Source organism: Ascaphus truei, chromosome 20 (assembly GCF_040206685.1).
Source record: "Ascaphus truei isolate aAscTru1 chromosome 20, aAscTru1.hap1, whole genome shotgun sequence".
NCBI classification, from domain to species: domain Eukaryota; kingdom Metazoa; phylum Chordata; class Amphibia; order Anura; family Ascaphidae; genus Ascaphus; species Ascaphus truei.
Window position 1 is genome coordinate 7,273,961 of NC_134502.1, and position 26,193 is coordinate 7,300,153.

The 26,193-nt window shown below is 43.7% G+C and overlaps 1 protein-coding gene across 1 annotated transcript; it reads left to right on the plus strand.

Annotated features, from left to right (window-relative positions):
- Positions 1 to 11,184: 11,184 nt before the first annotated feature.
- LOC142471465 (extracellular calcium-sensing receptor-like) lies at positions 11,185 to 18,829 on the plus strand. The gene is made up of 7 exons (XM_075578263.1): positions 11,185 to 11,189; positions 12,837 to 12,983; positions 13,379 to 13,670; positions 13,962 to 14,654; positions 16,545 to 16,772; positions 17,714 to 17,837; positions 17,919 to 18,829. The coding sequence occupies exons 1-7, from the start codon at positions 11,185 to 11,187 to the stop codon at positions 18,827 to 18,829; spliced, it is 2,400 nt and encodes a 799-aa protein (XP_075434378.1).
- The last annotated feature ends 7,364 nt before the right edge of the window (positions 18,830 to 26,193 follow it).

Consider the following 26,193-nt stretch of genomic DNA (forward strand, 5'->3'; position numbering starts at 1 on the left):
TAGTATGGTATAGTACTGTACTGTAGCATTGTAAGTACAGTAAGATACAGGTAAGTATGGCACAGATGTTTTTTTTCCCTGAGAGAGCAGCACCAGCCATCTGGTTACAACGTATTTAACAGTAGTCACAGTATACAGTAGTTCCAGTATAGACTAGTTTGACAGTACTATACAGCACACAATGCCATAATACAGTATGCACATAACTGCACTAATTTTTTGTTTTCTTGTCTTTTCAGAAAAAAAAGGATGGACTGGGGGAGAGGGGGGTATCGTGTAAAGTTTGTGAACTGTTTGTACAGTTAAGTGAATCTAAACTGCAGTCATGATGTACACAAAACCTCTCCTCTCTCAATGAACTACTGTACTGTACACAGAATGAGGAAGAAGTTAAAGATGGAAAAATTATATTATATTTATATTATTATATATTATATATTATTAATTAATATTATTACAATGTGCATTATTCATGATTATCCACCGGCCCTCAATTTTCATCTGACAGAAGAACTGAATAAAGACTGCATTTTGTATTATTCATAATTATTTGTATATTTGTATTTTTTGTTCCTGATAAAATAAAATAAATATTTCTTTACATTCATGATAATCATAATCAATGACCACACCCCCTCCCACACCTACACCAAAGAAAAAGAAAGAATGACCAAAAAGTGGTAATTTACTGCATCAACAACATGAATCAGATAATGTTTTTTTTAACTCTCAATTTCACAGTGCTGTGCAAATCAGATTTACATATGAAATTCGAGAAGGGATTATCAAAACGTTACCGTAAACAAAGCCTCAAAGGGTTGGGGGGGTGGATGGGTGAGTTATGCGCAGTAATCATCAGCTAGCTACCTTCCCAAAGAGGATTATAGAGAGGTGACTCAAAGACAACAATAGGAAAATTAGGCACACAGGCGCAGAGAGGTGATGCTCGGCTAGGGACTGATGATTAAAAACACAATGGCAAGCTTTAGAAACGGAATGGTTCTGGAGAGGTGTCTGTCGATAAGAGGTTCAAATCCTTGAGCGAGCCTTGTGTGTGTGCGTGGGGGAGGGGGGTACAGGGTACAGCTGCATGAAGGATTAGCTGTACTGCAGTTCAAAGAAATGGCATATTTTCAAAAGGCAGGTCATCATAATAATTTGATCCCTACACCCCCAAATACATAAAAAGCACACAAATCAACCATGTGCGGTCAAACGCACAGCTACAGCACAGTTTGAAAATCATAATATCAAGATGGTTTAGGCAGGCTTGTGGAGAAAATAAAAATAAAAAATGAGGAGAAAAAAATAATATATTTTTTTTTGGTCACTCACTCTTGAACTTCGCAAGCAAGCAGTGGTGAAGTTACAGACGCATGCGCAGTAATCATCAGCTATGTACTGTAGCTCCCATCCCAAAGAGGGTTACACGCAGGCACAGAGAGGTGATGCTCGGCTAGGGACGGGCGATTAAAAACACAATGACAAGCTTTAGAAACGGAATGGTTCTGGAGAGGTGTCTGTCGATAAGAGGTTCAAATCCTTGAGCGAGCCTTGTGTGTGTGCGTGGGGGAGGGGGGTACAGGGTACAGCTGCATGAAGGATTAGCTTTACTGCAGTTCAAAGAAATGGCATATTTTCAAAAGGTAGGTCATCATAATAACTTGATCCCTACACCCCCAAATACATAAAAAGCACATAAATCAACCATGTGCAGTCAAACGCAGTGTTGCAGTCAAAAGCTACAGCACAGATTGAAAATCGTAATATCAAGATGGTTTAGGCAGGCTTGTGGAGAAAATAAAAATAAAAAATGAGGAGAAAAAAAAATATTTTTTTTTTGGTCACTCACTTGAACTTCGCAAGCAAGCATTGGTGACCTTACAGACGCATGCGCAGTAATCATCAGCTATGTACTGTAGCTCCCATCCCAAAGAGGATTACACGCAGACGCAGAGAGGTGATGCTCGGCTAGGAACGGACGATTAAAAACACAATGGCAAGCTTTAGAAACGGAATGGTTCTGGAGAGGTGTCTGTCGAAAAGAGGTTCAAATCCTTGAGCGAGCCTTGTGTGTGTGCATTGGGGAGGGGGGTACAGGGTACAGCTGCATGAAGGATTAGCTGTACTGCAGTTCAAAGAAATGGCATATTTTGAAAAGTAAAAAATGAGAAGATTTTTTTTTTTTTGGACACACTTTTGAAGTTTGCAAGCAAGCAGTGGTGAAGTTACAGATGTATGCGCAGTAATCATCAGCTATCAAGCAGGAATGTGATTGAAACCAGAAAGCCATCCGTTCAAAGGAATGGCGTGGGAGAGGTGTACTGTAGATAAGAAGTTGAAATACTGCAGTGCAGTAAATTATCCTGTGTGTGTGCGGGGGCGAGCGAGGGGATAGCGCTGTATATGCCAAAATGGGATACTGCTACAGCACACGCCTATGCGTTTCAACAATTTTCAAATGAGACATACAGCACTGCACATGCATGTATATATATGCAAATTTACAATTACTGCGCGTGCACACACAGACTGTATACTGACTTAGGTTGAACTGCTAAAGTATTAGACTTCGAAGACAACAGCTCACGAACTGCACCTGAGTTTTTAGACGGTATTGCAGTATTGCAGACAGAGCTAATAAAATGCTAATATTACGAATGCTAAAATACCGCAATACACTCCGGAAAAAAAAAACATACTGCATCTGCCCGCAGTTATCAGAGTTGCGCCGCTACGGCCGCACTAGGGTAAAGGTGGCCGCCACTGTAGTAGGGGTCCAGAGTTGCTGGATACCCCAAAAATGGACCCAGGAATCAGACAGTATTCCAGATAAATATAGGCACAATGCTCCATCAAAATCCTGCCCTGAAAATGCTTGCGTAACTAACCGCTAGGAGTCCCTGCTTCTGCACACACCAGAAAGGTAAATGGGGCTTAGGGGTGCAAGGTATCCCTGAAACAATAAAGGGGTCACTAGTATAAGGGAGGATGCCCAGTTATTGCCATGATCACCCAGAACTTGGTATAAGGGTTCTGGGGGTGATCCAGCTATAAATAAGGCTGTGAGGATTTTAAAAGTCTAAGTCAGGTTTGCAGTGTGTGAGGAATATGGCTAGTGGGAATAAAAGTACAGATTCTTATTCAATCCCTCATAACCAAAAGACTTAGACAGTATAAAAGTGTAAAGCATATTTGATTAAACAGGTATTTTTAAAGTGTATAACGCGTGTGCACAGTATATGAGCAGGGGACTTCCAGGTCCACGGTTCCGAGAGACCATTTGGCTACCAAACTTGGTGCCATATAGTCTGCTCTGGTCCCGGACATGAAAGCGTCAGAGGTTGTCAAGGTGTGAAAGCCATTTGGGTACCAGAGTTGGGCTTAAGTACTCACATCCTGGGATGAATGGAAGTCATCGGACAACCATTTGCCCCATCTCAGACTTTGAGGAGCCTAAGTAAGTGGGTGGTATCTGCCTGACAAGTGGCAGAGGGGTCAGGTTGATGCATGCCCTTTTAAGAAATCTGAATCCACACTTGAGCGTTTTAGATAGACTGGTAGCGCTCTGATAAGCTGGTAGGATTCTTCCCACACTCGGATTGGCTGCGGTATTTCATGATTGAACTCTGAAATTCTATAAGGATGCCTCATCCAATCCGGATGAGAGATTCTAAGCGCAAGAACAGCAGCGGTAAATTTGAAACGACCAATAGATGCCCTCGGAGAAATAGCAGCGAGCCGGCTTCAGAAATTTCAAGGCAAAATATTTTCTAAGTCCCACATTTCGGTGCCAAGTTCTGAGAATAGAACGCAGCGGTCGCGACTGGGATTGAAAATCGAAAACAGTTCCAGGATGTTTGGTACTTTTCGGCATCCCCCGATGAAAGAGAGCGGTGGCGTCTGGAACTTCATGCCTATTTGAGCACCGGGACATTTCGAGCCAAGTCTCGGTCAACCTAAAGACTTTGTTTTCTGTTCTATTTTACCTAGGAATGTCCAGTTTTGTAGCCCATAACCCCAGTAAGTGTGTTTTCTTCTGTGTTTTTTTTAATCCACTGTGTGTACGTCAGTTTCTATGGAATAAATGACAATTTTTTTTATTTTTTATAACTGTAATTTTATTAGGTGTTCCGGTGCATATATAACAAACAGACGTGACTTCAGGGTGTCGGGTGGGGGGAGGGGAGGGGGGGGTCAAGGAAGCAACCTTTTTAACTGAGGAACGGATGCGGCTCTCTTCTCCCACCTCTCTACCGGTATATTGCTTATAATAGATTGACGGGTGTACGTTTCTGCCGCTAGGAGTGGCCCTTCCTCGTTGAGCTCCCTTGAACTACAAGGTCTCCTGGTCGCTATGTGGTCAAGGATCCATTTGGTCAATGGAGAGCGCATTTATAATTATCTTTGCAAAATTGTGGTAACATCTACCCCCGGGATGTCTGTCTGGGCCATCCAAGGCGACCAGACTTTTAGAAAATTTGAGCCGGAGTCGTTAACCAGACTCGTCAACTGGTCCAACTGGCACACAAACCAAATTCTGTTCCTGATTTTGGGTAGAATTGGGACATCCGGTTGCTTCCACAATGCTGCGATCTCACATCTGGTGGCGGTTGCTAAATGTGATATCAATTTATGAGTGGCATTCGACAGACCCCGGATCCGCCTGCCCACAAGGAACAGCCATGGGTCCAGGGGGATCTCCACTCCAATCAATCTTTGCAGCCAATTTCTAATTTCCGCCCAAATCGGAGCCACTCTCGTGCAAGACCACAGCATGTGGCGTAAGTCAGCTCGTTCTCTGCATTGCTTAGGGCAAAGCGGAGAGTAACCTCTGACAAATTTAGCCAATTTTGTTGGGGTGTAGTACCAACGCATTAGGACTTTGTATGCATTCTCCTTTAACGTGGTACAGATAGAGCTTTTGGCTGCTGCCTGCAGGATACTGTCCCAGTCCTCATCCTCTAATGTCTCCCCTAAGTCTGCCTCCCATTGTCTCATATAACTAAGTGGGGGTTCGTCCTTCGTCTCTGGACAGATCACTTCCCTGAACATCCTAGAGGTTAGTCCCCTTATACTGCACCGACACACTTTATTCGAGCAAATACCCAGTATGTACCTGGCAGATACCTGGAATGTGCCGCTCCTCACCTCTGACAAGCCCCGTTGCGTTTGCCTTCCCAGCCTGGGTTCATGCCTGGCTGACGGGCGGCTGATCTGTTAAATGATAATGATTAGGATTTAATAGGCTGCAATGCTTCGCGTGTCTACCAGATGGCATAAATTCATGAATTGTAATGCAGTATATATATATATATACTGTGCAGTATTGCAGCCAGCGGGAATAAAATGCTTCAATCCCTGCCTGGAAAATACCTCAATGCACTCGGGCAGAAAACAGTCACAAACCTCAATACACCCGGGTATACCCGAATTCGTGGGACTAGCCGAGCTCGAATAAAGTGTGTCGCCAGTGTATCCGTACCTCTGGAACACAGCTGCTCGAAATTTATTCTCCTGGGCCGAATTGGGGCTTTGTTATAAAATGCCCTGATCTGGAGGTATCTAAAGAATTCTGTATTAGGCATGTTTTTCTCTTCTTTGATATGGTCAAAAGTTTTGATATGTTGTCTACCTTCCAGATCATTTAGTCGAATATACCCTCGCCGCTGGCCCTTCAAATAATGCCATAATGGCTCCCAGAAGGCGTCCCTCGAAGCCAAATGCCTCCAGTGTCCCCCTCAAGTAGGGCCAATCAATCCTATCGAAGGCTTTTTCTGCGTCCAGACTGAGTACTATTGACGGGATGTTATGTTTTTGGGCCAAATCAATCAGATCAATTAAACGTCTCGTATTGGCTGCCGCTTGCATTCCTCCAATGAACCCTACCTGATCTGGATGAATCAACCTAGGAAGGACGTTACCCACTCTGTTGGCTATAAGTTTTGAGAATATTTTTATGTCCGTATTAATTAAAGAGATGGGCCGGTATCTATACAATCTGCCGGGTCCTTTCCTGGTTTATAGATCAAGGAGATGGACGCCTGGAGCATCTGCGCTGGGAATGAGGCCCCTTGTAAGACTGAATTAAAGAGTTTTAACATATGTGGTGATAGTAATTTCAGATATTTTTTGTAGTAGAGGTTTGAAAAGCCATCTGGTTCTGGTGCCTTGGCTGGCTTGAGGGACTTTACAACTGCCGTTAACTCTTCTAAAGAGAAGTCTGTCTGCAGAGCCTCTCTTTCCGCCCTGCTCAACTTTGGCAACTTCGCCCCTGTTAGAAATTCCTGTAGCTTGTCCCTCGTTTTTTGATTGTGTGTGACCTTACCTCCATCATAGAGCGCCTCATAGTAGGATTTGAATTCCTCTACAATTCGCCTAGGGTTCGAGGTAAGCTCCCCTCCCTGATTACGAATAGATTGAATATGGTAATTTGGAGCTTTATTACTAAGCTTATTAGCTAGAGAGAAAAAATAGTGTGTGGTGCTCTCAAGAGAGTATCTGTTGTAGAGAAAATGTAGTAATAAATGGAAGACAACCCTCAGTTCATGAAATGAAATGTCTTTAGAGGATGCAGCCCGGTTGAAATAAATCCCACAGGTGAGCAGTAAGGATTATTTCAATAACACCTGCAGGTGACCGGTAGATGAAACATCCTATTAAGCAGACATAATAAACATGGACAATAAGGAATGAACTCACTTGGGAATCCTCATCCACCATAAGCAGCAAGTTCAAATGTATCCAAAGTCCTTGGGTTGAATGTGCATCCGTTGTAGAGAGATCTTCAGATAGGAATGGAGGGAGGGAAACGAAGCACTGAATCCAGCTGTGAAACAGCAATAAAACCAGCAGAAGTACGTACCCAAATAGAGCTATTTAATGGATGGAAAAGAGTTACAACACACACCAACGCGTTTCGGACCTCTACAGTCCTTCAAGGACTGTAGAGGTCCGAAATGCGTTGGTGTGTGTTGTAACTCTATTCCATTCATTATATAGCTCTATTTGGGTACGTACTTCTGCTGGTTTTATTGCTGTTTCACAGCTGGATTCAGTGCTTCGTTTTCCTCCCTCCATTCCTATCCTAAGCTTATTAGCTAAAAGGGTGTCCGGCTTGTTCGCCTTCTCAAAGAAGCTACGTTTAGTCCAGCTCATCTCCTTTTCCACCTGGGAGGCTAAACGTATGTTTAACTGGTGTTTGATACCTGAAATCTCTTTCAGGGTAGCGTCTTGCTTTAGGGTTTTATGTATTGCAGTAAGGGATGCCAATTTCTCCTGCAACTCCTGAATCTGGCGATCCTGCTCCCTCCGGCACCTAGCCGCCAGAGACATCAGAGATCCCCTGAGGGTAGCCTTATGTGCCTCCCACAACGTGGAGTGTGATGTCACGCTACCCTCGTTCTCTACAAAATACTCTGTGATTTTGTCTCCTACCTCCTTCATAATGGCTGGAATTTTGAGTAACAGCTCAGTAAGTCTCCAGTTTGCTCCTGGTCTGTCTAGTAAATTTAACATGCACCGCAGCTCTATTGGTGCGTGGTCTGACCACGAAATATCGTGTATCCCTGTATGGGAGACCACCGGGACCAGTCTATTGGATACAAGGAAATAATCTATCCGGCTATATCGGTTATGGCGGTTGATAGTAAAACGTAAAGTCTTTAACCTGTTGATGTTGCTCTCTCCAAATATCTACTAGTTGACAGTCTCGCAGTACTTGGGTAATGTTTAGTACGTCCTGTCTGAGGGGGAGGTTAGTAGCTGTACACCTATCTAGGTTGGGGTTTAATGTCCTATTGAGGTCCCCAGCTACAATTATGTTTCCCTTTGCTTCTCTGTGTAGTTTCTGGAAAAAAAGGGAAGAAAATGCCGGCGCCGGCTCGCATGGGGCGTAGATAGATGCCAACGTTAGGGGCTGACCTTGTATGGACCCTACGAGGATGAGGAATCGTCCTTCTTTATCTGCCAGCTTTTTTTCTACCTGATATGTTATTCTGTTATGTATTGCTATAGCTACCCCTCTCTTTTTTTCTCTCGCTGAGGCTATATGTACCGTTCTAAAGTCTTTATCCAGAAATTTAGGGAAACTGCCCTTAGAGAAGTGGGTCTCCTGAAGAAAGATAATATCTGTCTTGAGACGTTTGTAATCTCTAAAGGCCAACTTACGTTTAGCTGGGCTGTTGAAGCCTTTGACATTGTGTGAGATACACCTTATTTCTTTACTCATCATAATTTATGCGTTCCCTGACTCGAGTGCTTTGTTCTCTGGCTGTTCCGCTCGTTTCCGACAGTTTCTTGTGCCTGTCTCTGTCCTATCCATCTTCTCTGTCGCCTTTCTCGCTCTCCCTGGGTGGGGGGGGGGGGTTGGGCTGGGGTAAGGCTGGGCATGACACACAAGGAAAATCCAAGAGGGAAAACACTGGGAAAAACATAACATGCATTCAATGACATATAAAACAGTAACAATTTGTCGTTGGCTGCAGGGCCTCCTTGTCCCACAGCCAAGACCAGCGCCTTTGGAATGGCAACCCTCGTGGTCTCCAGTCTACCACTTTCCTTTGCCCCCCAAAGGACTTTATCGGAGTCCAGGGGGTCCCTCCACCCCTGGGCCCGATCGAGACCCATGCCAACTCCGGGGTATGTGTCTCCTCCCTTACCCCATGTCCACGCACTTTCTTCACCCCTATAACTATGGATGTTTAACTTTTAGTTGCCTCAACTTGTCTGTGCTAGCCCTCGGGTGACTGGCTGCCTCTAACTGTCCTGTGCTGAAGACTTAACTGACAGCCTAACCCCAGATTTCTTCCCTATCCTTTTTATTCTCCTTTCTCTGTACCTGGTGTGATTCTGAGCCTTCCCTCTTTCTCGTGCCAACCCTATCTCCGCCAATTGAAAGACGCGTCTCCTTCCTCTACTGAGGACCCTCTCTTGTATCAGGGATCCCCGTCTTGCCATAGATCCAGCGTAGGTGTCTTGATTTTCCCTCGTCTTTCCTACCACCTATTCTTATTACCTACTGATCCCTACTAGGGCCCCTCATCTAACTAATCTCCTCCCCCATCTTTCCCCTTACTTCTCTCCCCTGTTGTGTGCGGCCCCCTCCCTCTCTCATGTCTCCTGTCCGCCCCCACTTTCTGCTTTCCCCGCTATAATCTTTCTCCTCTTTCTCCTTCTCCGCCCCCACCGTGTACCTTTTCCTTTCTGCCATACTGCCTGCGTCCGCCCCCTGTCCCTCCGTTCCCCTCTTTTAACCCCTCCTGTTCCGTTCTCCGCCGCTGTCCTTGCTTCCGGCATAGTTAGAGTCGCCCGCAGGGGGACTTCTGTGCTGTTCCGTCGCTCTCTGCCGCGTCACTGTATGTTGTTGCCTGGGTCTGCCTCCTCCAAGATGGCGTCCTCCCATCTGGCCCCCGAAGATGACGGCTTCCAGTTTCCGGCGGCCGCCATTTTGGAGCTGTTCCTGCTGCGTGGAGGTTGTAGCGCGCGCTCTCCTCCCGCCTTTTCCACTCTTCCGGGTCCTGCGTCTCATGCTGGATGTAGCGAAGCGCCATCATGCCCGCCATCTTCCCCCAGCAACTCAGAAGTAGATCGAAGGTAAGTTTTACTTCTTTTTTCCACCGGGACCGCATCTAGCTTCGTAGATTTGTTGGAGTTCTCTGCGGCACCTCAGGGGGCTATTCTTCCCTTGTCTCCCTGTACCAGGGCTTTATAGTCTATGGATCCTTTGGTTTCAGCTATTTCTCAGACAATTCAGGCGAGGCAACTATTAACAGAGTAACTTTTTATTAACTTTAAGCACTGCCGAAGTCGCTGTTTTGAGCTTTCATTTCCTGCCTCCCCTGGCTTTAGATGAGCCTGCTCCCCTACTCCATTCTGGCTCTAGCGTCTCTTCCCTCTTAGCTTCCTCTGCGGGGGCTCCCTTCAGGCCCAGCTTGGCCAGAAATGCCAGGCCCTCCGCCGGATCTTTCATTGTAATGGGCCTCCCGTTCCTCGCCACCATCAGTCCGAACGGGAAGGTCCATTTGTATCTGATATTCTGGTCTCGTAAGACCTTTGTGATGGGCAGTAGGTTACGGCATCTTTGTAGGGTAACCGGGGACAGATCTTGAAAGATTATTAGTTTATTTCCTTCGAACTCCACGGTTGTTAAGGCCCTGGTTTGGCACAATACTGCCTCCCTGGTGGTTTAGTAATACAACCATACCATAATGTCCCAGGGCTGCTCTGTTTTTATCGGCCGGGAGCAGAGGGCTCTGTGGCAACGGTCCATGACTCGTGCCTCCGTTGGGCACTCCGGGAGCAGGGACTCCAACCAGCGAGTGACAAATTCCTCTCAGTCTCCTACCTCCTCAGAGACCCCCCTTATATGGATATTGTTCCGCCGCTCCCGGTTTTCTGCGTCTTCCTGGCGATCCTTTAGTTCATCGTTCTGCCGCTGGAGCTCTCCTGACTTCTTGTCGGTTTTCTTCACGACCTTGATGGTTTGACCCACCTTGGTCTCCAATGCATCTGTGCGTGTCCCCAGTTTGCTGACTTCCTTCTTCACCTCTTTGATCTCGGCTTGTAGGAGAGACTTCAAGTTGTTATATAGTCTCTCAAAATCGCAACTTCTGACCGGCAGAAGAGCTTGGTTACAGGCCCCTTCCTCCTCTCCCTCCTCCTCCGTGTCGGTGTCGGGGTTTAAAGCCGGCGCCATTTCTCCTGCCACGCTGCCCGATCCTGCTCTGCTGAAGTAGTCTCTGACATCGGCGAGTTTTTGCTTCTTTTGACTTGCAGGTTTTTTCGGGGCCATCCCTGCACGATTGGTCAGTGCTGGTCAGCTTTTTTATTTCATTTCAGATGGTTTTGGGGTGTTTTACACTGTCTTTAGGATAAGCGCGGTACGGAGCTAATTGCCTTGACTTCCATACCCGTGGCCGTCGCGCATGCGCCTCCATGACAATTTTTTTTAGTATCTTGTTTTGCTCAGTGAATGATCCCGGTAAAAAGGTGTAAATACCTGGTCTCCTGTGACACAAATAAATTACAATTTATTTCATTATATCTTTTTACCCAATGAATGATCCTGGTAAAAAGGTGTAAATAACCTGGCCTCCCGTGACAATAACCGCTCCCTATAACAATAGGTGGAGTTATTGGGACAGGTTATATGGGGCAATAGGAGGAGTTATAGGGAGCGACATTATGAGGTAATAGGAAGAGTTTTAGGGAGGGGTTATATGGGGTAAAGAGAGGAGTTATAAGGAGAGGTTATATGGAATATAAGAGGAGTTATAGGGAGGGATTATATGGGGCAACAGGAGGAGTTATAGGGAGCGGTTACATGAGACAATAGGACAAGTTTATAGGGAGAGGTTAAATGGGGGAATAAGAAGAGTTATAGGGAGCAATTATATAGGGCAATAGGAGGAGTAATACAAAGCAGTGATATGGAACAATAGGAGTTATAGGGAGCGGTTATATGGAGCAATACGGGTTATAGGGAGCTGTTATATGGGGAAATAGGAGGAATTAAAGGGAGGGGTTATACGGGGCAAAAGAAGGAGTTAAAGGGAGCAGTGTGGCAGTGGCAGTGCCAGCCTCCCTCTCTCACACACTACTACACCATGACATGTATACACAGCACATGTACAGTGCGGCAGTGCCAGCCTCCCCCTCATACACATGCTGTCCTAAACTATATCTCTTCAAATAAAATATAATAATTCAAATAATAATATAAAAATATAAAAATATATAAAATATAAAAATAAAAAATAAAATAAAATAATGACATGTATACACAGCAATGGTACTGTACAGTGCAGGCAGCGACGGTGCCAGCCACCCCCTCAGTCACACTTCTACACCATGACATGTATATAAAGCACAAGTACTGTGTGGGTAGTGGCAGTTCCAGACACACACACACACACACACACACACACACACACACACACACACACACACACACACACACACACACACACACACACACACACACACACACACACACACACACACACACACACACACACACACACACACACACACACACACACACACACACTGTCCTAGCCTATATCCCTTAAAATAAAATACAAATAGACTTTTGCATTATTTCCTGTGTCCCATTAAAGGGAATTCTCTGATCCTCTCCTGGGATAATTCTGTCCCACTGGTTAAAAAATTATCCTGTTAGAAATATCCCTCATGTTCCCCCCGTGCCAGGCTGCCAGAGACACATTGCACACACACATTGCTCTGCAAAACTGAAGAGGTCAATGCTAATTATTTTAACGAGGGAATTCATTTATGTATAAAAAGGGGCATTTAATACAAATATCCACACGGCAGAAAGCTAGAGAGAGAGAAATAATGAGGTAAGCAAGTTTGAGATATATATATATATATATATATATATATATATATATATATATATATAAAACACCCTGCACTGATAATGAGGATCTATATACTGACAATGAACATGCTGCGATGTATAATGATGTTGAGTATCTCTATATATAGATAAGGAATATGAAGCTCTGTATAATTATGCAGAGTATCTATACACTGGTAGTAAGCATGCTGCACTGTATAATTATGCAGGGTATCTCTATTTTGTTCCATCTTCTGCTCAGATAATGTTATTATCCTACGGCACATAGTATTAAAGCCTAGTACATAATGTGTGGGTAACTACTACATTGCAGGGTTCTAATTTCCCCTCCTATAAATGAAGGATTAGGATTGAATCTCTTTCTTCTGTCTGATTGCAGAATGATGTCCCTTCTATACTGGTCTATATGGCATCTCGTTCTCTCCTACCTCACTCCTGCCTCTCGTTCTGACAGCCTGGGGTGCAAACTGCGGGGCTCAGAACTCTCTGGGCTCTACGAGCATGGAGATGTCTTAATAGGCATAGTGGTTGCCTTCCATGTTGACATAGAGCACCTGGAAAACATTTTCATGGAGACCCCCCGACAGGGAGCCTGTAAATTGTAAGCTTTAAAATGTCCTTTGTATCTCACATTTTCAATGTTCTCTTTCTCTCTCTCCTATTTTATTATTTTTTGTATTACCGATCCCTTTGCTTCTAAATTTCTCTCTCCTTATCTTCCTCTTTCTCTTATGTCCCACTCTCGCTTTCATCTCTCTCTATATGTCTTTACTCTTAATCCTTCCATTTTTCTCACTCTCCATTCCTCCTCTCTGTTTCGCTCTTCTACCCTCTTTTTCTCCTTCTATCTTTCTCTCCTCCAGCTCCATCTCTTCCTTGGGTAGATGAAATGTAATTATGATGTTTGTCCCATCGTCTTTCCTGTCCTCCATCTACCCTACTCAATTTCTCTATAGTAAAGGGTCACATCCTTACTTTCTTCCATCTCACCCTCAGCTTCTATTCTGAAGTCTTCCCACAGTTCCAGGCCATGAGGTTCACCATAGAGGAGATCAACAGAAGACATGACCTCCTCCCAAACCTCACCCTGGGCTTTCAAATCTACGACTCTTGTCGTGTACTGCAGAGGGAGCTGGATGGGACCCTGAAGATTTTAACAGGTCAGAGCCAGGGTATCCCCAATTACTCATGCCGGGAAAAGCCACCTCTTACTGCCATCATTGGACACTCAACCTCCACCTATTCCATTCTCATGGCGCATATCCTGGGTCTGTACAGAACCCCACAGGTAAAAATCAGTGACAGCTGTCCACAGTGCTGAACGTATTATCTCATTGTTCTCTTTCCAATAGCAACTAAACACTTAACTACCAACAATGCATATTAAGACAGATACTTATGGCTTTGAATTGAGTTATTATACTGCTCACTTTATCTCATTATCTTTATATATATTTTTTTGTATGTGATGTTTCAGAAAAAAACATTGTCATAATATTAAGTATTAACTCTCCTAATATGGATGTTTTCAGGGAAACAGGTTAGTTGTACCTTATCAAACTCACATTTGTCACTTTAGATCAGTATCTACGCGACCAGTTTCCTGCTGAGTGACCGGACACAGTTCCCTTCCTTCTTCAGGACTGTCCCCAGCGATGCCTTCCAGTCCCAGGGACTAGCCCAGCTGGTGTTGCATTTTGGCTGGACTTGGGTTGGGTTGGTAGCCTTAGGAAATGACTATGGGCAACAGGGCATACAGGTCATTAAGCAGGAGATCCTCAATGCTGGAGCTTGTGTGGCCTTCACAGAATTCATCCTGCTCAGCCGTCTGGATAAGAATACTCCCCACCTTATCAGGGTCATCAGAGACTCAACGGCCAAGGCTGTGGTGGTCTTCTCCACAGATTTTGACATGATTCCACTTCTTGATGAGATGCTGAGGCAGAACGTGACTGGAAAGATCTTTGTTGCCAGTGAAGCTTGGTCCATCTCAAACATATTAGCAGTGGAGAAATACTCTGCAATACTCTCTGGTTGCATTGGTTTTGCTTTCTACAGCTCAAAGATTGAAGGATTTAGAGAATATCTCAACAGCATCCGTATCTTCAATACCACAGGTGAAATTTGGGCCAAAAAGTTCTGGGAAGAAGCATTTGGATGCAAATTTTTGGAGCAGAGTTATATCTCTGGCTCATTGAAGAATATTGCAAAGTTGTGCATGGGAAATGAGACTTTAGAGAGTATCCAGAACAGTTACAATGATGTGTCCAACGTAAGAGGTTCCTACAACATCTATACAGCTATTTATATTATAGCCAAATCTCTGCATGATCTGAAAACATGCCAGGAGGGAAGAGGACCATTTTATAATGGAAGCTGTGCAGATATTCATAATTTCAAACCATGGCAGGTAAGAATTGCTGTTAGTCATTTGTTTTATGTGAAGGTACAATTGACCTTGGTAATCAAGACTATTGAGGGGTCATGAATGAAGTAGGAGAATGCCCCTAATCTTCCCCCAGTATTCTCTCTATCAGTTATAAAAGCAGATTAACCAACCTTAGTTTTATTCATTTTCTATCTGTAATAAAATGTATAGTAATTCTATTGAAAATACCCAAAGCCTGTAGTATAGCGTGCACATGGTAACTCCTGCTATTTATTCTTACTTTCTCCACTTCACTGAGTAGCACAGTTTTCCCTAGATACTTAAGGCAGGAAATTACTGTTATATCTCAGTGGTCAAGAATACAGAGCCTTCTCCTTGGAAAAATAGGAGAACGGCCATTTTTTAAACTGATCCGCTGAAATTTGTCAACAAAAGAATCCGGCCGGTCTGATCCAAATCCACCAAACAAATTTGCCCATCTCTATTAATCATTTGTTTTATGTGAAGGTACAATTAACCTTGTAGTCAATACAATTTGGGGGTCATGTATCAGTGTGTCTTTGTTACTCTGCGGTGCAGTAATGAAGTAAGTGAAAGTCCCTAATCTTCCCCCAGTCTCCGTTCCACCTATTATGACCTATTTTGAAAGTGAGATCCATGTGATGCCCTTTAAAGCAGATTATCCAAACTTAGTTTTATTATTTTCCTAGCTGTAATAATATTTATTGTAATTTTATTGAAAATACCCAAAGACCGCAGTAAAGTGTTCACATGGAAACTCCAGCTCTTTATTCTTACTTTCTCCACTCCACTGAGTAACACAGTTTCCATAAATACTAAAGACAGAACAGGACTGGTACTGTATACTGTATATATGTGGTAGCTTATACAGAGCTTTCTCGTGGAAAAAGGGATGGCAGACCTTGTTTGGAGAAGTGGAATAAAAGAGATTCATGATTACAAATAACACATCCACCACCAGTTTAAGTTCTTTCAAAACTAAGGCTGTCTCACATTTTAATCTGGTCTGTAACTGTTACATAAGCCAATAATATACATCTTCTCTAACTTGCATGCAATGTATTACTGTACAACAGGGCCCCGCTTCTCGGCACTTCACTTTTCGGCGATCCGCCGATACGGCGGCACCGAGAAGGGGGCCGCCATCTTTGATCCTCAGTCGCGCATGCGCAGAACGGGCGGTTGCGCCCGGCGTGCATGCGCAGACCGTTGTCTGCACGCACATATCGTAGTTTGCGCGTGCAGACCATAGGCCGCGCATGCGCAGAACGGCGAAAACGCCGTTCTGTGCATGCACAGAACTGAAAATCGCCGGATCCGCTTTCCGGCGATTTTTACTATACGGCGGGCCCCTGGATCGGAACTCGCCGTATACCCGGGGCCCTGCTGTATATATAATGTATACCCTGTTCATTTATGTAACTGTATTTGTAACCATATATTATTTGTCATCATAACTCTATGTCCAGGACATACTTGAAAACAAGAGGCAACTCTCAATGTATTACTTCCTGGTAAAACATTTTATAAATAAATAAAATACAACCCAAGTAGGTGCAAGTTCTAGTGAAAATAGCAACACACGATTCCCATTCATGGGATGTTGCCATTAAGAATCCCACAACTGGTGGAAAGGGGTCTCTCAAAATCCATCTTCTTAAAAGGGTTGAAAGATTGAACAATATGTTTAGTAGACAATGTCAGACAATAGAGGGCAAATCATTTAGGGATTAACATTTTTCCTCCCTGCAGCTGTTACTCTACATCCAGAATGTACATGTAAGGTTAAGCAATGGGAGAGAGGTCTTCTTTGATAGGAATGGGGACCTTCCTGCAGTGTACGATATTGTGAACTGGCAGATGGGTGCAGATGGCATGATGAAGCAAGTCAAGGTGGGAAGCTACGATACCGCGGCCTCAGATGGGAACACCTTTAATATCAATGCAAGTGCTTTGATGTGGGCTTCAGGGAGAAGACAGGTATGCAGTTTCAAAACTTTGCTTGTAAAAATATTGCTGGGCTGTCTTCATGGCGGTGCCATCAGTGCCTGTGAAAACGAAGCCCACTGTTTCAGAAGCCCCATAATACCCTCCACGACAATTAAACTGATTGTGGTGGAAGAGAGCGGGACATCTGTAACTCACTTACCTTCTCCAGCAGCATCTCCTTACCTCCAGTCATCTCCCCCTGCATGGTCCCGTCATTATGGTTCCGTGATGTCCAAAGCATTGTGTTTCTCTGACAACATGATGCCTCGTGGCGCCTAACGTCCCGTTTTCATGGCAATCTGACGCCATTTGACGATGCGGAACCAGAATAATGAGACCATGCAGGGGGTGATGACTCCATATAATTACCCAGAGATGGTAAGAACCGAGGCCCCGCACATGTCCCTGCACCGCGCCTCGCAAAGATCCCAGTCAGCAATGAGAACATGTCAGTGCCAGTGTACTCAGAATGATTGAATTTATCATATTTTACAAATGCAATATCGCAAGAAATTGAATTGGTGAATCTTGTGCGAATCCAGTCGTCTGGGGAAGTTGACAGGCTAGTCATTGTGTCTTTACATTGCTGCATATGTTGGCAATGTTTTAGATAACAAATGGTATAATTATTGGGAGGTCTTGAAAGTTTACAATTGTAAACTATGAATATATCCCTTCTTTGTCAATTAGACCTATGGCCCATGGAATGTTTCTGTCCCACCGCAGGGAATGCTGAAAACCAATATAAGGGACTTATGGAACATTGAGTCTGTCCTAACCATCACAGGATGACAAAGTCCATCAAATAGAAGGGAGATTTGGGTCTGTCCCTTACCCCACGGGGTGACAGAGACAGAAGGGAGCTATGAGTCTATCTCTCTCACTGCATTGCATATTGGGACTTGTTCAACATACTATACATTGTCTCCAAGGTTCCCCAGTCTGTCTGCAGTGAGAGCTGCCCACCAGGGTTCAGGAGGATGTTGAGAAGAGGGGAGCCTGCCTGCTGCTTCCAATGTGTCCCCTGTCCCCAAGGAGAGATATCCAACCAGACAGGTGAGCAGATCTTATAATTTCCATGGACCAAACAAAATATGTTAAGTGTTTAAGTGTCTTTTTCACACCTTTATTGTTCAGACTCGGTTGATTGCTCCAAGTGTCCATGGGATATGTGGCCCAGTCTCCAGAAAGACAGATGCCTCCCAAAGACCATTGAGTTCCTATCATATGAAGAGCCCATGGGTGCCACATTAGCTGCAACCAGTGTCTTTTCCTCCATTATTCCAGTTTCCATCTTTGGGATTTTCATCCATTATAAGAACACTCCAATTGTCAGAGCCAACAACTACACCATCAGTTGTCTTCTCCTGGGGTCCCTGTCCTTCTGCTTCCTCTGCTCTTTGGCTTTCATTGGTTATCCCCAACCTGGGAAGTGTCTTCTGCGTCAGGCTGCTTTTGGCATGGTCTTTGCCCTCTGTGTATCCTGTATCTTGGCAAAAACCTTTATGGTGGTCTTTGCCTTCATGGCTACCAAACCAGGAAGCAGGCTGAGAAAATTGACCAGCCCTTGGGTGTCCTACATGATAATAGTGCTCTGCTGCTTCTTACAATTCCTTGTGTGCCTCTCTTGGCTGGTGTTCTCTCCACCCTTCCAAGAAAACAACATCCAAAGCCAACCTGGGTTCATCATCGCTGAGTGTAACGAGGGCTCCCCCACTGCCTTCTGGTGCATGCTGGGATATCTCAGCCTCCTGGCCACCATCAGCTTCACTGTTGCCTTCCAAGCAAGGCGGCTCCCTGACAGCTTCAATGAGGCCAAGTTCATCACCTTCAGCATGCTGGCCTTCCTCAGTGTCTGGGTGTCCTTTATCCCAGCCTCCCTCAGTGCACGTGGCAAGTACACCGTGGCCATGGAGGTCTTCGCCATCCTGTCTTCCAGCTGGGCTCTGGTGGTCTGCATGTTTGTGCCAAAATGTTTCGTCATATTATTCCGACCCAACATGAACTCGAGAGAACGTCTTATGGGGAAAGACAAAAATTCAAGTTAAGAGATTCCACAAAATATCTAAAATGTTAAATCTACAAAAAAAAATGTTTTACTTCAATTCAAATTGTTACTTTATATTATTATTCTGTATCTGGAATTTGGCACAATAAATATTGATATTTTTAATATTGTCAATCCCCAAAATTCTGAGTCATCCAGGGGCTGGAGGGGGTAGGGCTTTTAACCAATGACATTTTTGTTATACAGATGCAGCGGCCAGGATTCCACCATTTCTCAAATTTGTTTTCGGGATCTCCCCGAGATCCTTGCTAGATTTACTGGAACAGACTAATGAGCAATCAGATTAACACTGCAGGGGTCCCTGCTGTGTTAATCCTACCGGGCTGCACCTGTCTGTAAGAGACGCCCAATTAAAGATAGACTGAATCAGTGACTCTACCTGCACCCCTCTAACAGGCAATTGCAGGGGTTTTATTTAATTTTAATATTACAGTATTGTAGCAGGTGGTCTCTGGAGCTTAACCGAATAATTTCAGGTCCAGGGACCCCCTAGTTACAGGCCTCGTTACGGAGTGCCTGTATCCCCGCCATGTTAAAATCCTGTGGGTCACATGACCATGGGATTTTAACATTGTAGGAGATACCGGCACCCCATAATGGAGCCTGTATTTCAGGAAGTAGGTGGTCCTCAAGACTGAAATCAATTTTCTTCAGCTCAGAAGACACCCTGCTCCCGCACACTAGTATCGAACCCCTACCCTCCCCCATAGAAAAAATCATTACCTTAGCGGTTAGCTGCTAAGGTAATGTGACGGTGAAGGGATGCCCATGCCATAAATAAAGGTATTTGGCCCGGCTGGGTGCCCCTGAGCCATATTCGGGAATTGGGAGTGTCAGCTATCCAATCCAATCATGGCATGTAACTGCATTTGTAACAAAGATGTATGTGTATTTTTACTGTTCCAGGAGTGCCAGCCAGCGGGGATGTGCAGGGCGTGAGTTTCAGGGGTGATGTTACGGTAACATGTTTTCAGGGTGTGTTTAGGTAGAAGGGGGCCAGTGTTGCGGGTTACCCCAAAACACGTACTCAGGAATCCCCCCAGATTCCTGAGGACATGAGGAACACAGATAAAATCCTCCCTAGAAAGCAGTTTGCAGCTCACCACCAAATCTCCCTGCTTCAGCACAGACCAGGCCAGTAAGAACTGGCAGGGAACTGAATTACATTACAGGTCCCGGTGTATGCCCAAACCCCAGAACTCAGTGTGGGGTTCAGTACAGTACATCTCTCACCAAGTACAAGGCGAAGAGATTTATAGGTGTTTTAAGTTAAAGTGTGGAGTGTCAGTTCTGCGACGCAGTAAAGGCAATAATACTGTAATTGTATGAAACCTGTCTGTGTGTCTCCCACCAGGGATAAGGTGGTGAAAATAATGTCATGTTTCAAATGTATGAGTTATTGTGACAGTGTTTCCCTGTAAACCACGCAAAGGAAAAAGAGTTTTAAAAACCAGCGGCCCGCAGCCCAGTGAATAGCTTTTAGCTAACTTCTGCTAGGAATGTCCTAGCAAGTGGAATTTCGCTGAGAGTGCTGGTCAGGTAAAACCATTAAAAAAAGGTTCACACAATTTTATTAAAGCGTTATAAAAATTGATGAATTAAAGTTTCCTAAGAGTTATATGTTTAAAGTAATGTCAGAGGAAGTCATTCAGTGTAAATTAAAATCCCTTTGCATGGTAGCCAGAGTGTCTACTCTGCCCCTAAGCTTCAAAGGTGATCCGAGACGTGGAGGTGTTGAACCTTTTGTTAGCAAATAAGGGTGAAGGAAGGGAACTTCAATAAGCCATCTGGCAAATTGTCCCTCTGCCCAGACTGAACGGTGTCAGGTAAGAGGGTCAGGGTCCCATATGCTTAGTGACAAGTGGGGGAAGATGATGTTTGTCACACATGCCCAGTTTCTATGCTGAGGCTCCCTCTGCCAGGCTACACAGGTCTGGCAAAACTCCAGGATAGGTGGGATAATTTATTCCCACGCAGAGATTGGCTGGCCAGGTTAAGTATAGATAGTTTTAACCCTATAATAATCCATGCAGTCCACCAGGTAAGAGTTCCAGCTAAATTCCATCAAAGTTAGTTCCATCTAAGTTCCATCCTGTAATAAGACGTAACATCGTAACTGGTAAGTGCATTTTTGTTGCTGTAATTGTAAATCAAGCTGTGTATGTTCATTGTGTAAATAAATTACAATTTATTTTATCTCTTGCTTTGCTCAATCAAAGGATCCGGGTAATTAAGGTGTTAAAAGCATTGGTTTCCCGTGACAGGTAATTAAGATGCATACATTTTATTTTTATTCATAGTGCGCATGAGCATGGGGTCTCCTGAGCTGAACAAAGTTGATTTCAGCCTTGGGGACCGGTCACGTGATGCAGAGGATTTTAACATTGCAGGGATACTTGCAGTGCTTACCGGGGCCTGTATCTCAGGAAGCAGTGGGACCCCAAGGCTGAAATCAATGTGGTTCATCTCAGGAAACCCCCTGATCACGCACACTATGAATACAAATAAAATGTAAGCAGCTTCATTACTTGAGCACAGCTGTATAGAAGAGACGGGGGCTGGACACCAATATAATCCATTAAAGAACTTTTATTCCATGGTGAGTGAGGGGTACAAAAAAGCACTCTGACGCGTTTCGGGATAATATCCCTTTGTCAAAGATTTTGTTCTGGAAGTAGAATATTTCGTTTTACCCTGTCCCAGTAAGTGTATTTTTGTAATATTTTGTAAATCAAGCTGTGTATGTTCATTGTGTAAATAAATGACAATTTATTTTATCTCTTGCTTTGTTCAGTAAAAGGATCCGGGTAATTTTGGTGTTAAAAGTTCTGGTCTCCCGTGACAATACTCCAAAGACATACCCGCGGGAACCAGGGAAGATTTTCGGGCACATTGAAGCACAGTGCTCCGGCAAAATTCTACCCTGGAACTGTTCTTGCGACTCACCGCTAGGGTTCGCTGCTTCAGCACAACCAGGAAAGGTAAAAAAGGCATCGGGATCAAGGTATCCCCAGAACAGTCCCGGGGTCCCAAGCATAAGGTGGGATACCCAGTTCATGCCCAAGTCACCCTGAACCTGGTATAGAGGTTAAGGGGGTGCTCCAGCTAGGTAATAAATCTGCAAGGTTTTTATTGTGTGTAAAGATAAAGTTGGGTTTTTACCGTGTGGCAGGCATGAGGGTAGTGAGAGTAGGGAACATATATTCTTATTCCATCCCTGACACCACACCAGGGGACTTAGATATGTCTAAACACAAGACACAGAAGCAAAGTATATTTTATTAAAGGTTTTATTTAATAAATGTATATGCTTGTACCAATGTATAACTGACTGTTGGATTTCCAAGTGCGTGGTTCAGAGACACCAGATGGCTACCAAGCTTGGTGCCACTGAGTCTGCTCAAGAACAGGAGTTGAAAGCCTCAGGGATGCAAAGGTGTTGGAACAGGAGGAGTACTGTAGTTATACCTGAATACACCTGTCCTGGTCTAACAAAGGGCTATCTGGCAACATTTGCCCTGCCCAAGACTCTGCGGAGCCTGGACAGCAGGTGGGCTCGATATGCTAACAGGCAGAGGTGCCAGGTTTGTGCTTGCTCCTTAGCAGAATCCAAATCGTTACCTACCCGGCTTCAGCATACCAGCAAATCGGTGATAGGCAAGCCGGAGAATTCCCACGTGCTGATTGATTCAGTTTCTGAATGGGACTCTAAAACCTATAAGAAACCTTGCAGCTAATCAGGACCTCAGTTTCCAAGCGCCAAACCATCAGCGGCAAATTCAAGTTACGAAAAGATGCTCTGTGAGAAATCGACATGAGCCGACTTCAGAGATTTTTACTCAAGAAATGTTCTAAGTCCTTCTTTTCAGGGATGTACAGTAGCAGTCGCAGCTGGTATTGCATGCCGAATTGCATTCCAGGACTTTCGTAGTACCTCCCGGTCATTGGAAAGGGCTCCTACAAACGTCAGTTGTTAACATTTCGTTCCAAGGAAGATTTATTTTGTTAGCCCCGTTCCCAGTAAGTTTGTTTTCAGTGCAAATTGTGTTACATTGTGTGTATGTCTATGTGTTAGGGATAATAGAATAGTCCAGAAGCTGATTTTGTGTTAAACCATCCATTTAGTCTGAAATGGCTTATTAAAATCATGTATTCAGCTTTTTGCTGAGATACATTTTTTTATGCTGTAACCTTTCTGCTGTTTTAATCAGTAGCAATAGACTAGTTCTCTGAGAAAGGCAAAATCACCTCACATAGTTGCTAGAGAAATCAAGGTTGTTGATAACGTTGACAAAGAAAAGGCTATGTATTTCAGACAGTGCCTGTCTTGGGAGAATTACGCCCCAAGATCATTCCACTAATATGTCCTGCCCCTAAATCACACCTCTAATCTAAATCACTCCTAAATCACACCCAGGTTACGCCTACGTTACGCCTCTAACCAATACTTTCTTTTTCTGTTTAAAAATCTTTACCCTATGCTTAATAAATGAGGCAAAGGATTTGAAACTTTGCGTTCGTTTCGTTTCATTTCTTTTGTTTCCCGGGCTTGTACGTTTTATCAGATCGGAGATAGCAGTGCCAGGGCGTGGTAAAGCTTCCTGGGATGTCTGCAGTGTACAGTGCTGTGTGTTCATGTTCAGTCACACAGGCCTCCAGCCCTTTTTGCAATTGGCAGGGCAGGTTCTTTCATGGTGTCTAGAAGTGCGATTCCAACAGGCGGTGAGTACATATGAGATTTTTTCTATCTCACTCCCCTCTGGGAATTTAGTACCTAAATTGGCGGAATTCACACAGGTGGTGAGTATATGTGATTTTATATATTATCTCAAATCCTCTGGGAATTCGTTACCTAAATTGTGACTGTGGATTGGGTTTAAGTCCCTTGACAAAATTGTGCTGGTTTGAGTGCAGTTAATTTTGTGTCAAAATTATGCTGGTTTGAGTCCAGATCATTTGTGACAAAATTGTGCTGGTTTGAGTCCAGATAATTTTGTGCATGACTGGACTGTTATCTCTGATCTGGGTGAACGACCATTGTATATTGTATAAAGCATAAGAATTTTATTTATCATTGTTTGCTATTATTTGTCATGGACTTTGGAGGTAAGCCAAAGGTTATTAATTATAAGACTAAACAAGTTGTCTTTTGCATGCATAAATCTGGTGCCTCTATCAGAGTTAGAATCAGGGACAAGGAATTACTGCTTCACCCGTGGGGCGCTCAGAGTGTAAGTCTGTGAAAAAAACACGCTACCTCATGTAAAAAGTTTGGTGAAACCCTGATGAATGATTTCTTGTGTGAAAGATACTGTGGGTCATGCTGATTATCATATGAGTATAGGTCATGATGAAATTTAAATTTTTAAAAGGTGTAAACCAATTATAGAAATGGATCACAACGGGAAAGAATGAGTATATATTCAGCTCTGTCCCTGGTGATCGTTTGAAAGGTTTATTCGTCCTGGCCAGGCGAGTGAGTCTTTAAACCGGAGACATTCTTTTCCGTTTGCTCTATTCCTATCTCAAGGCACTGTCTCTCTCCTCCAGTTTAAAGAATGCGCAGAATTCATATTCCAGAAATGAAAATTAACCAGCTCTCTGCTTAAGCAGTTTATTTACGAGAACAAGGTAATTTTGAAATGTGTTCTCATTTATTTGTTATTTCTGTGAAGTTGGTTGGCTGTGTATGAGAGACGTTTTTGTGTTGTGTGTCCTATATTGTGTGTACAAAGAAGAAGAAGCAGGCACACGGTCTTACATAAAGTCCAACGTTTCGGCAGTCTAATACTGCCTTTCTCAAGGTGAAGGCTACCAAACACAAGAAAACAGTCAAAATATATACCATCCCCCTGATACTAACCCCTCCCCTTTCTGCCATATAACCAGGACGTTGACGCCCACTTGATGACGTCAGACATCAAGGTCTAAATCCCTGGCAATACAGCATAGAGCTGTCTTGGAGGACTGCAGCCACAGCCACACCCCAGACTGAACACTCCCCATGATGACGTCAGCGTGACCCGGCCGTCAGGCGAAACCCGTTATCTGTTATCTGTACCGCTCAAGGTTTTTGGTGAAACGCCCAGGAGCTCGTTGGCTTTCTGCCCGAAATAAAATAAATAAATAACATAGCTTTGAGAATTACTTTTTAGTTAAATGAATTAATGCTGAGTGTCTTTAAAAATGTAAAGCTGGCCATGTGCTCGGCACTTCGCAAAGAAATTATATTACAAGAAATTATTGTGGAGTCCTATGCAAAAAAAAATGTTTTTGTCTATTTTAAAAGGAAATCTCCTGCTCAAGATGTCAGGGTTTTTCTTATATTTACAGGTTTCCTATTGCTAATCCCACAGATGTTAAAAGACCTACTACAGGCATTTCCTTTTACCACAAGCAGTATATATTTTTTTAATCGCTACACATACAAATCTATTTACCAGTTTAATTTTGCTATAAATCAAGTAACCTGTTTTCATAACTATGTTTACAGTATATCTTTGTTCCCATAGTATATAGATAATATATGAACAAAAGAGGGGAGATACATAGATTATTGAAGGACTATTTGAGATTCCTATATAGCAGGCCTGCACAACTCCAGTCCTCAAGGGCCGCAAACAGGTCAGATTTTCACTGTGAGAAATCCTCCCGAAGGGGGTGAAAGCGCCGCACAGCCACAATAAATCGATGAAGGCAGATGAGTGACCTTAAAAAATCTTTATTGACACGAAGTGCAAGCGGATCCTCTGACGCGTTTCAGCCTGTCAGGCCTTTGTCAAAGAGTGATCCGCTTGCATAAAAAACATCTAGTTATAGGGTGTTTTAATTGCTACACCTGTTCATGCAACAGGTGTCAATCATCACGCCCCTAACAACAAGGGCATAAATAAATCAATCATGAAGAAAATGTTTCAGTTCCCACTCAACATTTAAGCCAAAATGTTGCAAAGTGTTCAATGAGAAAATCCATGACATTTCTCTTTTGTTAAGGCAGTTAAGCCTATCCCCTCCTCTTGCATGAATAGAAACATGTTCTATACCAAAAAATGTAAAGTTCTGTAATCCCCCATGCGGACATTGTACAAAATGTTTAGCTACTGGGTGGAAAAGACCAGATCATGTTTTTTGATCAGTCTGATATGTTCGGAGATTCTCACATTTAAAGATCTAATTGTTCTATCTACATATCTGTATTTACAACCGCATGTAATTACATAAACAACATGAGTAGTTTGGCAATTGATGAAAGTGTTGATCCTATGTCTGCTGTTAGGTAATTGTGTACGTACTCTTTTAGTAGGAGATGCACATTTACAACACTTGCAAAAGCCACATTGAAAA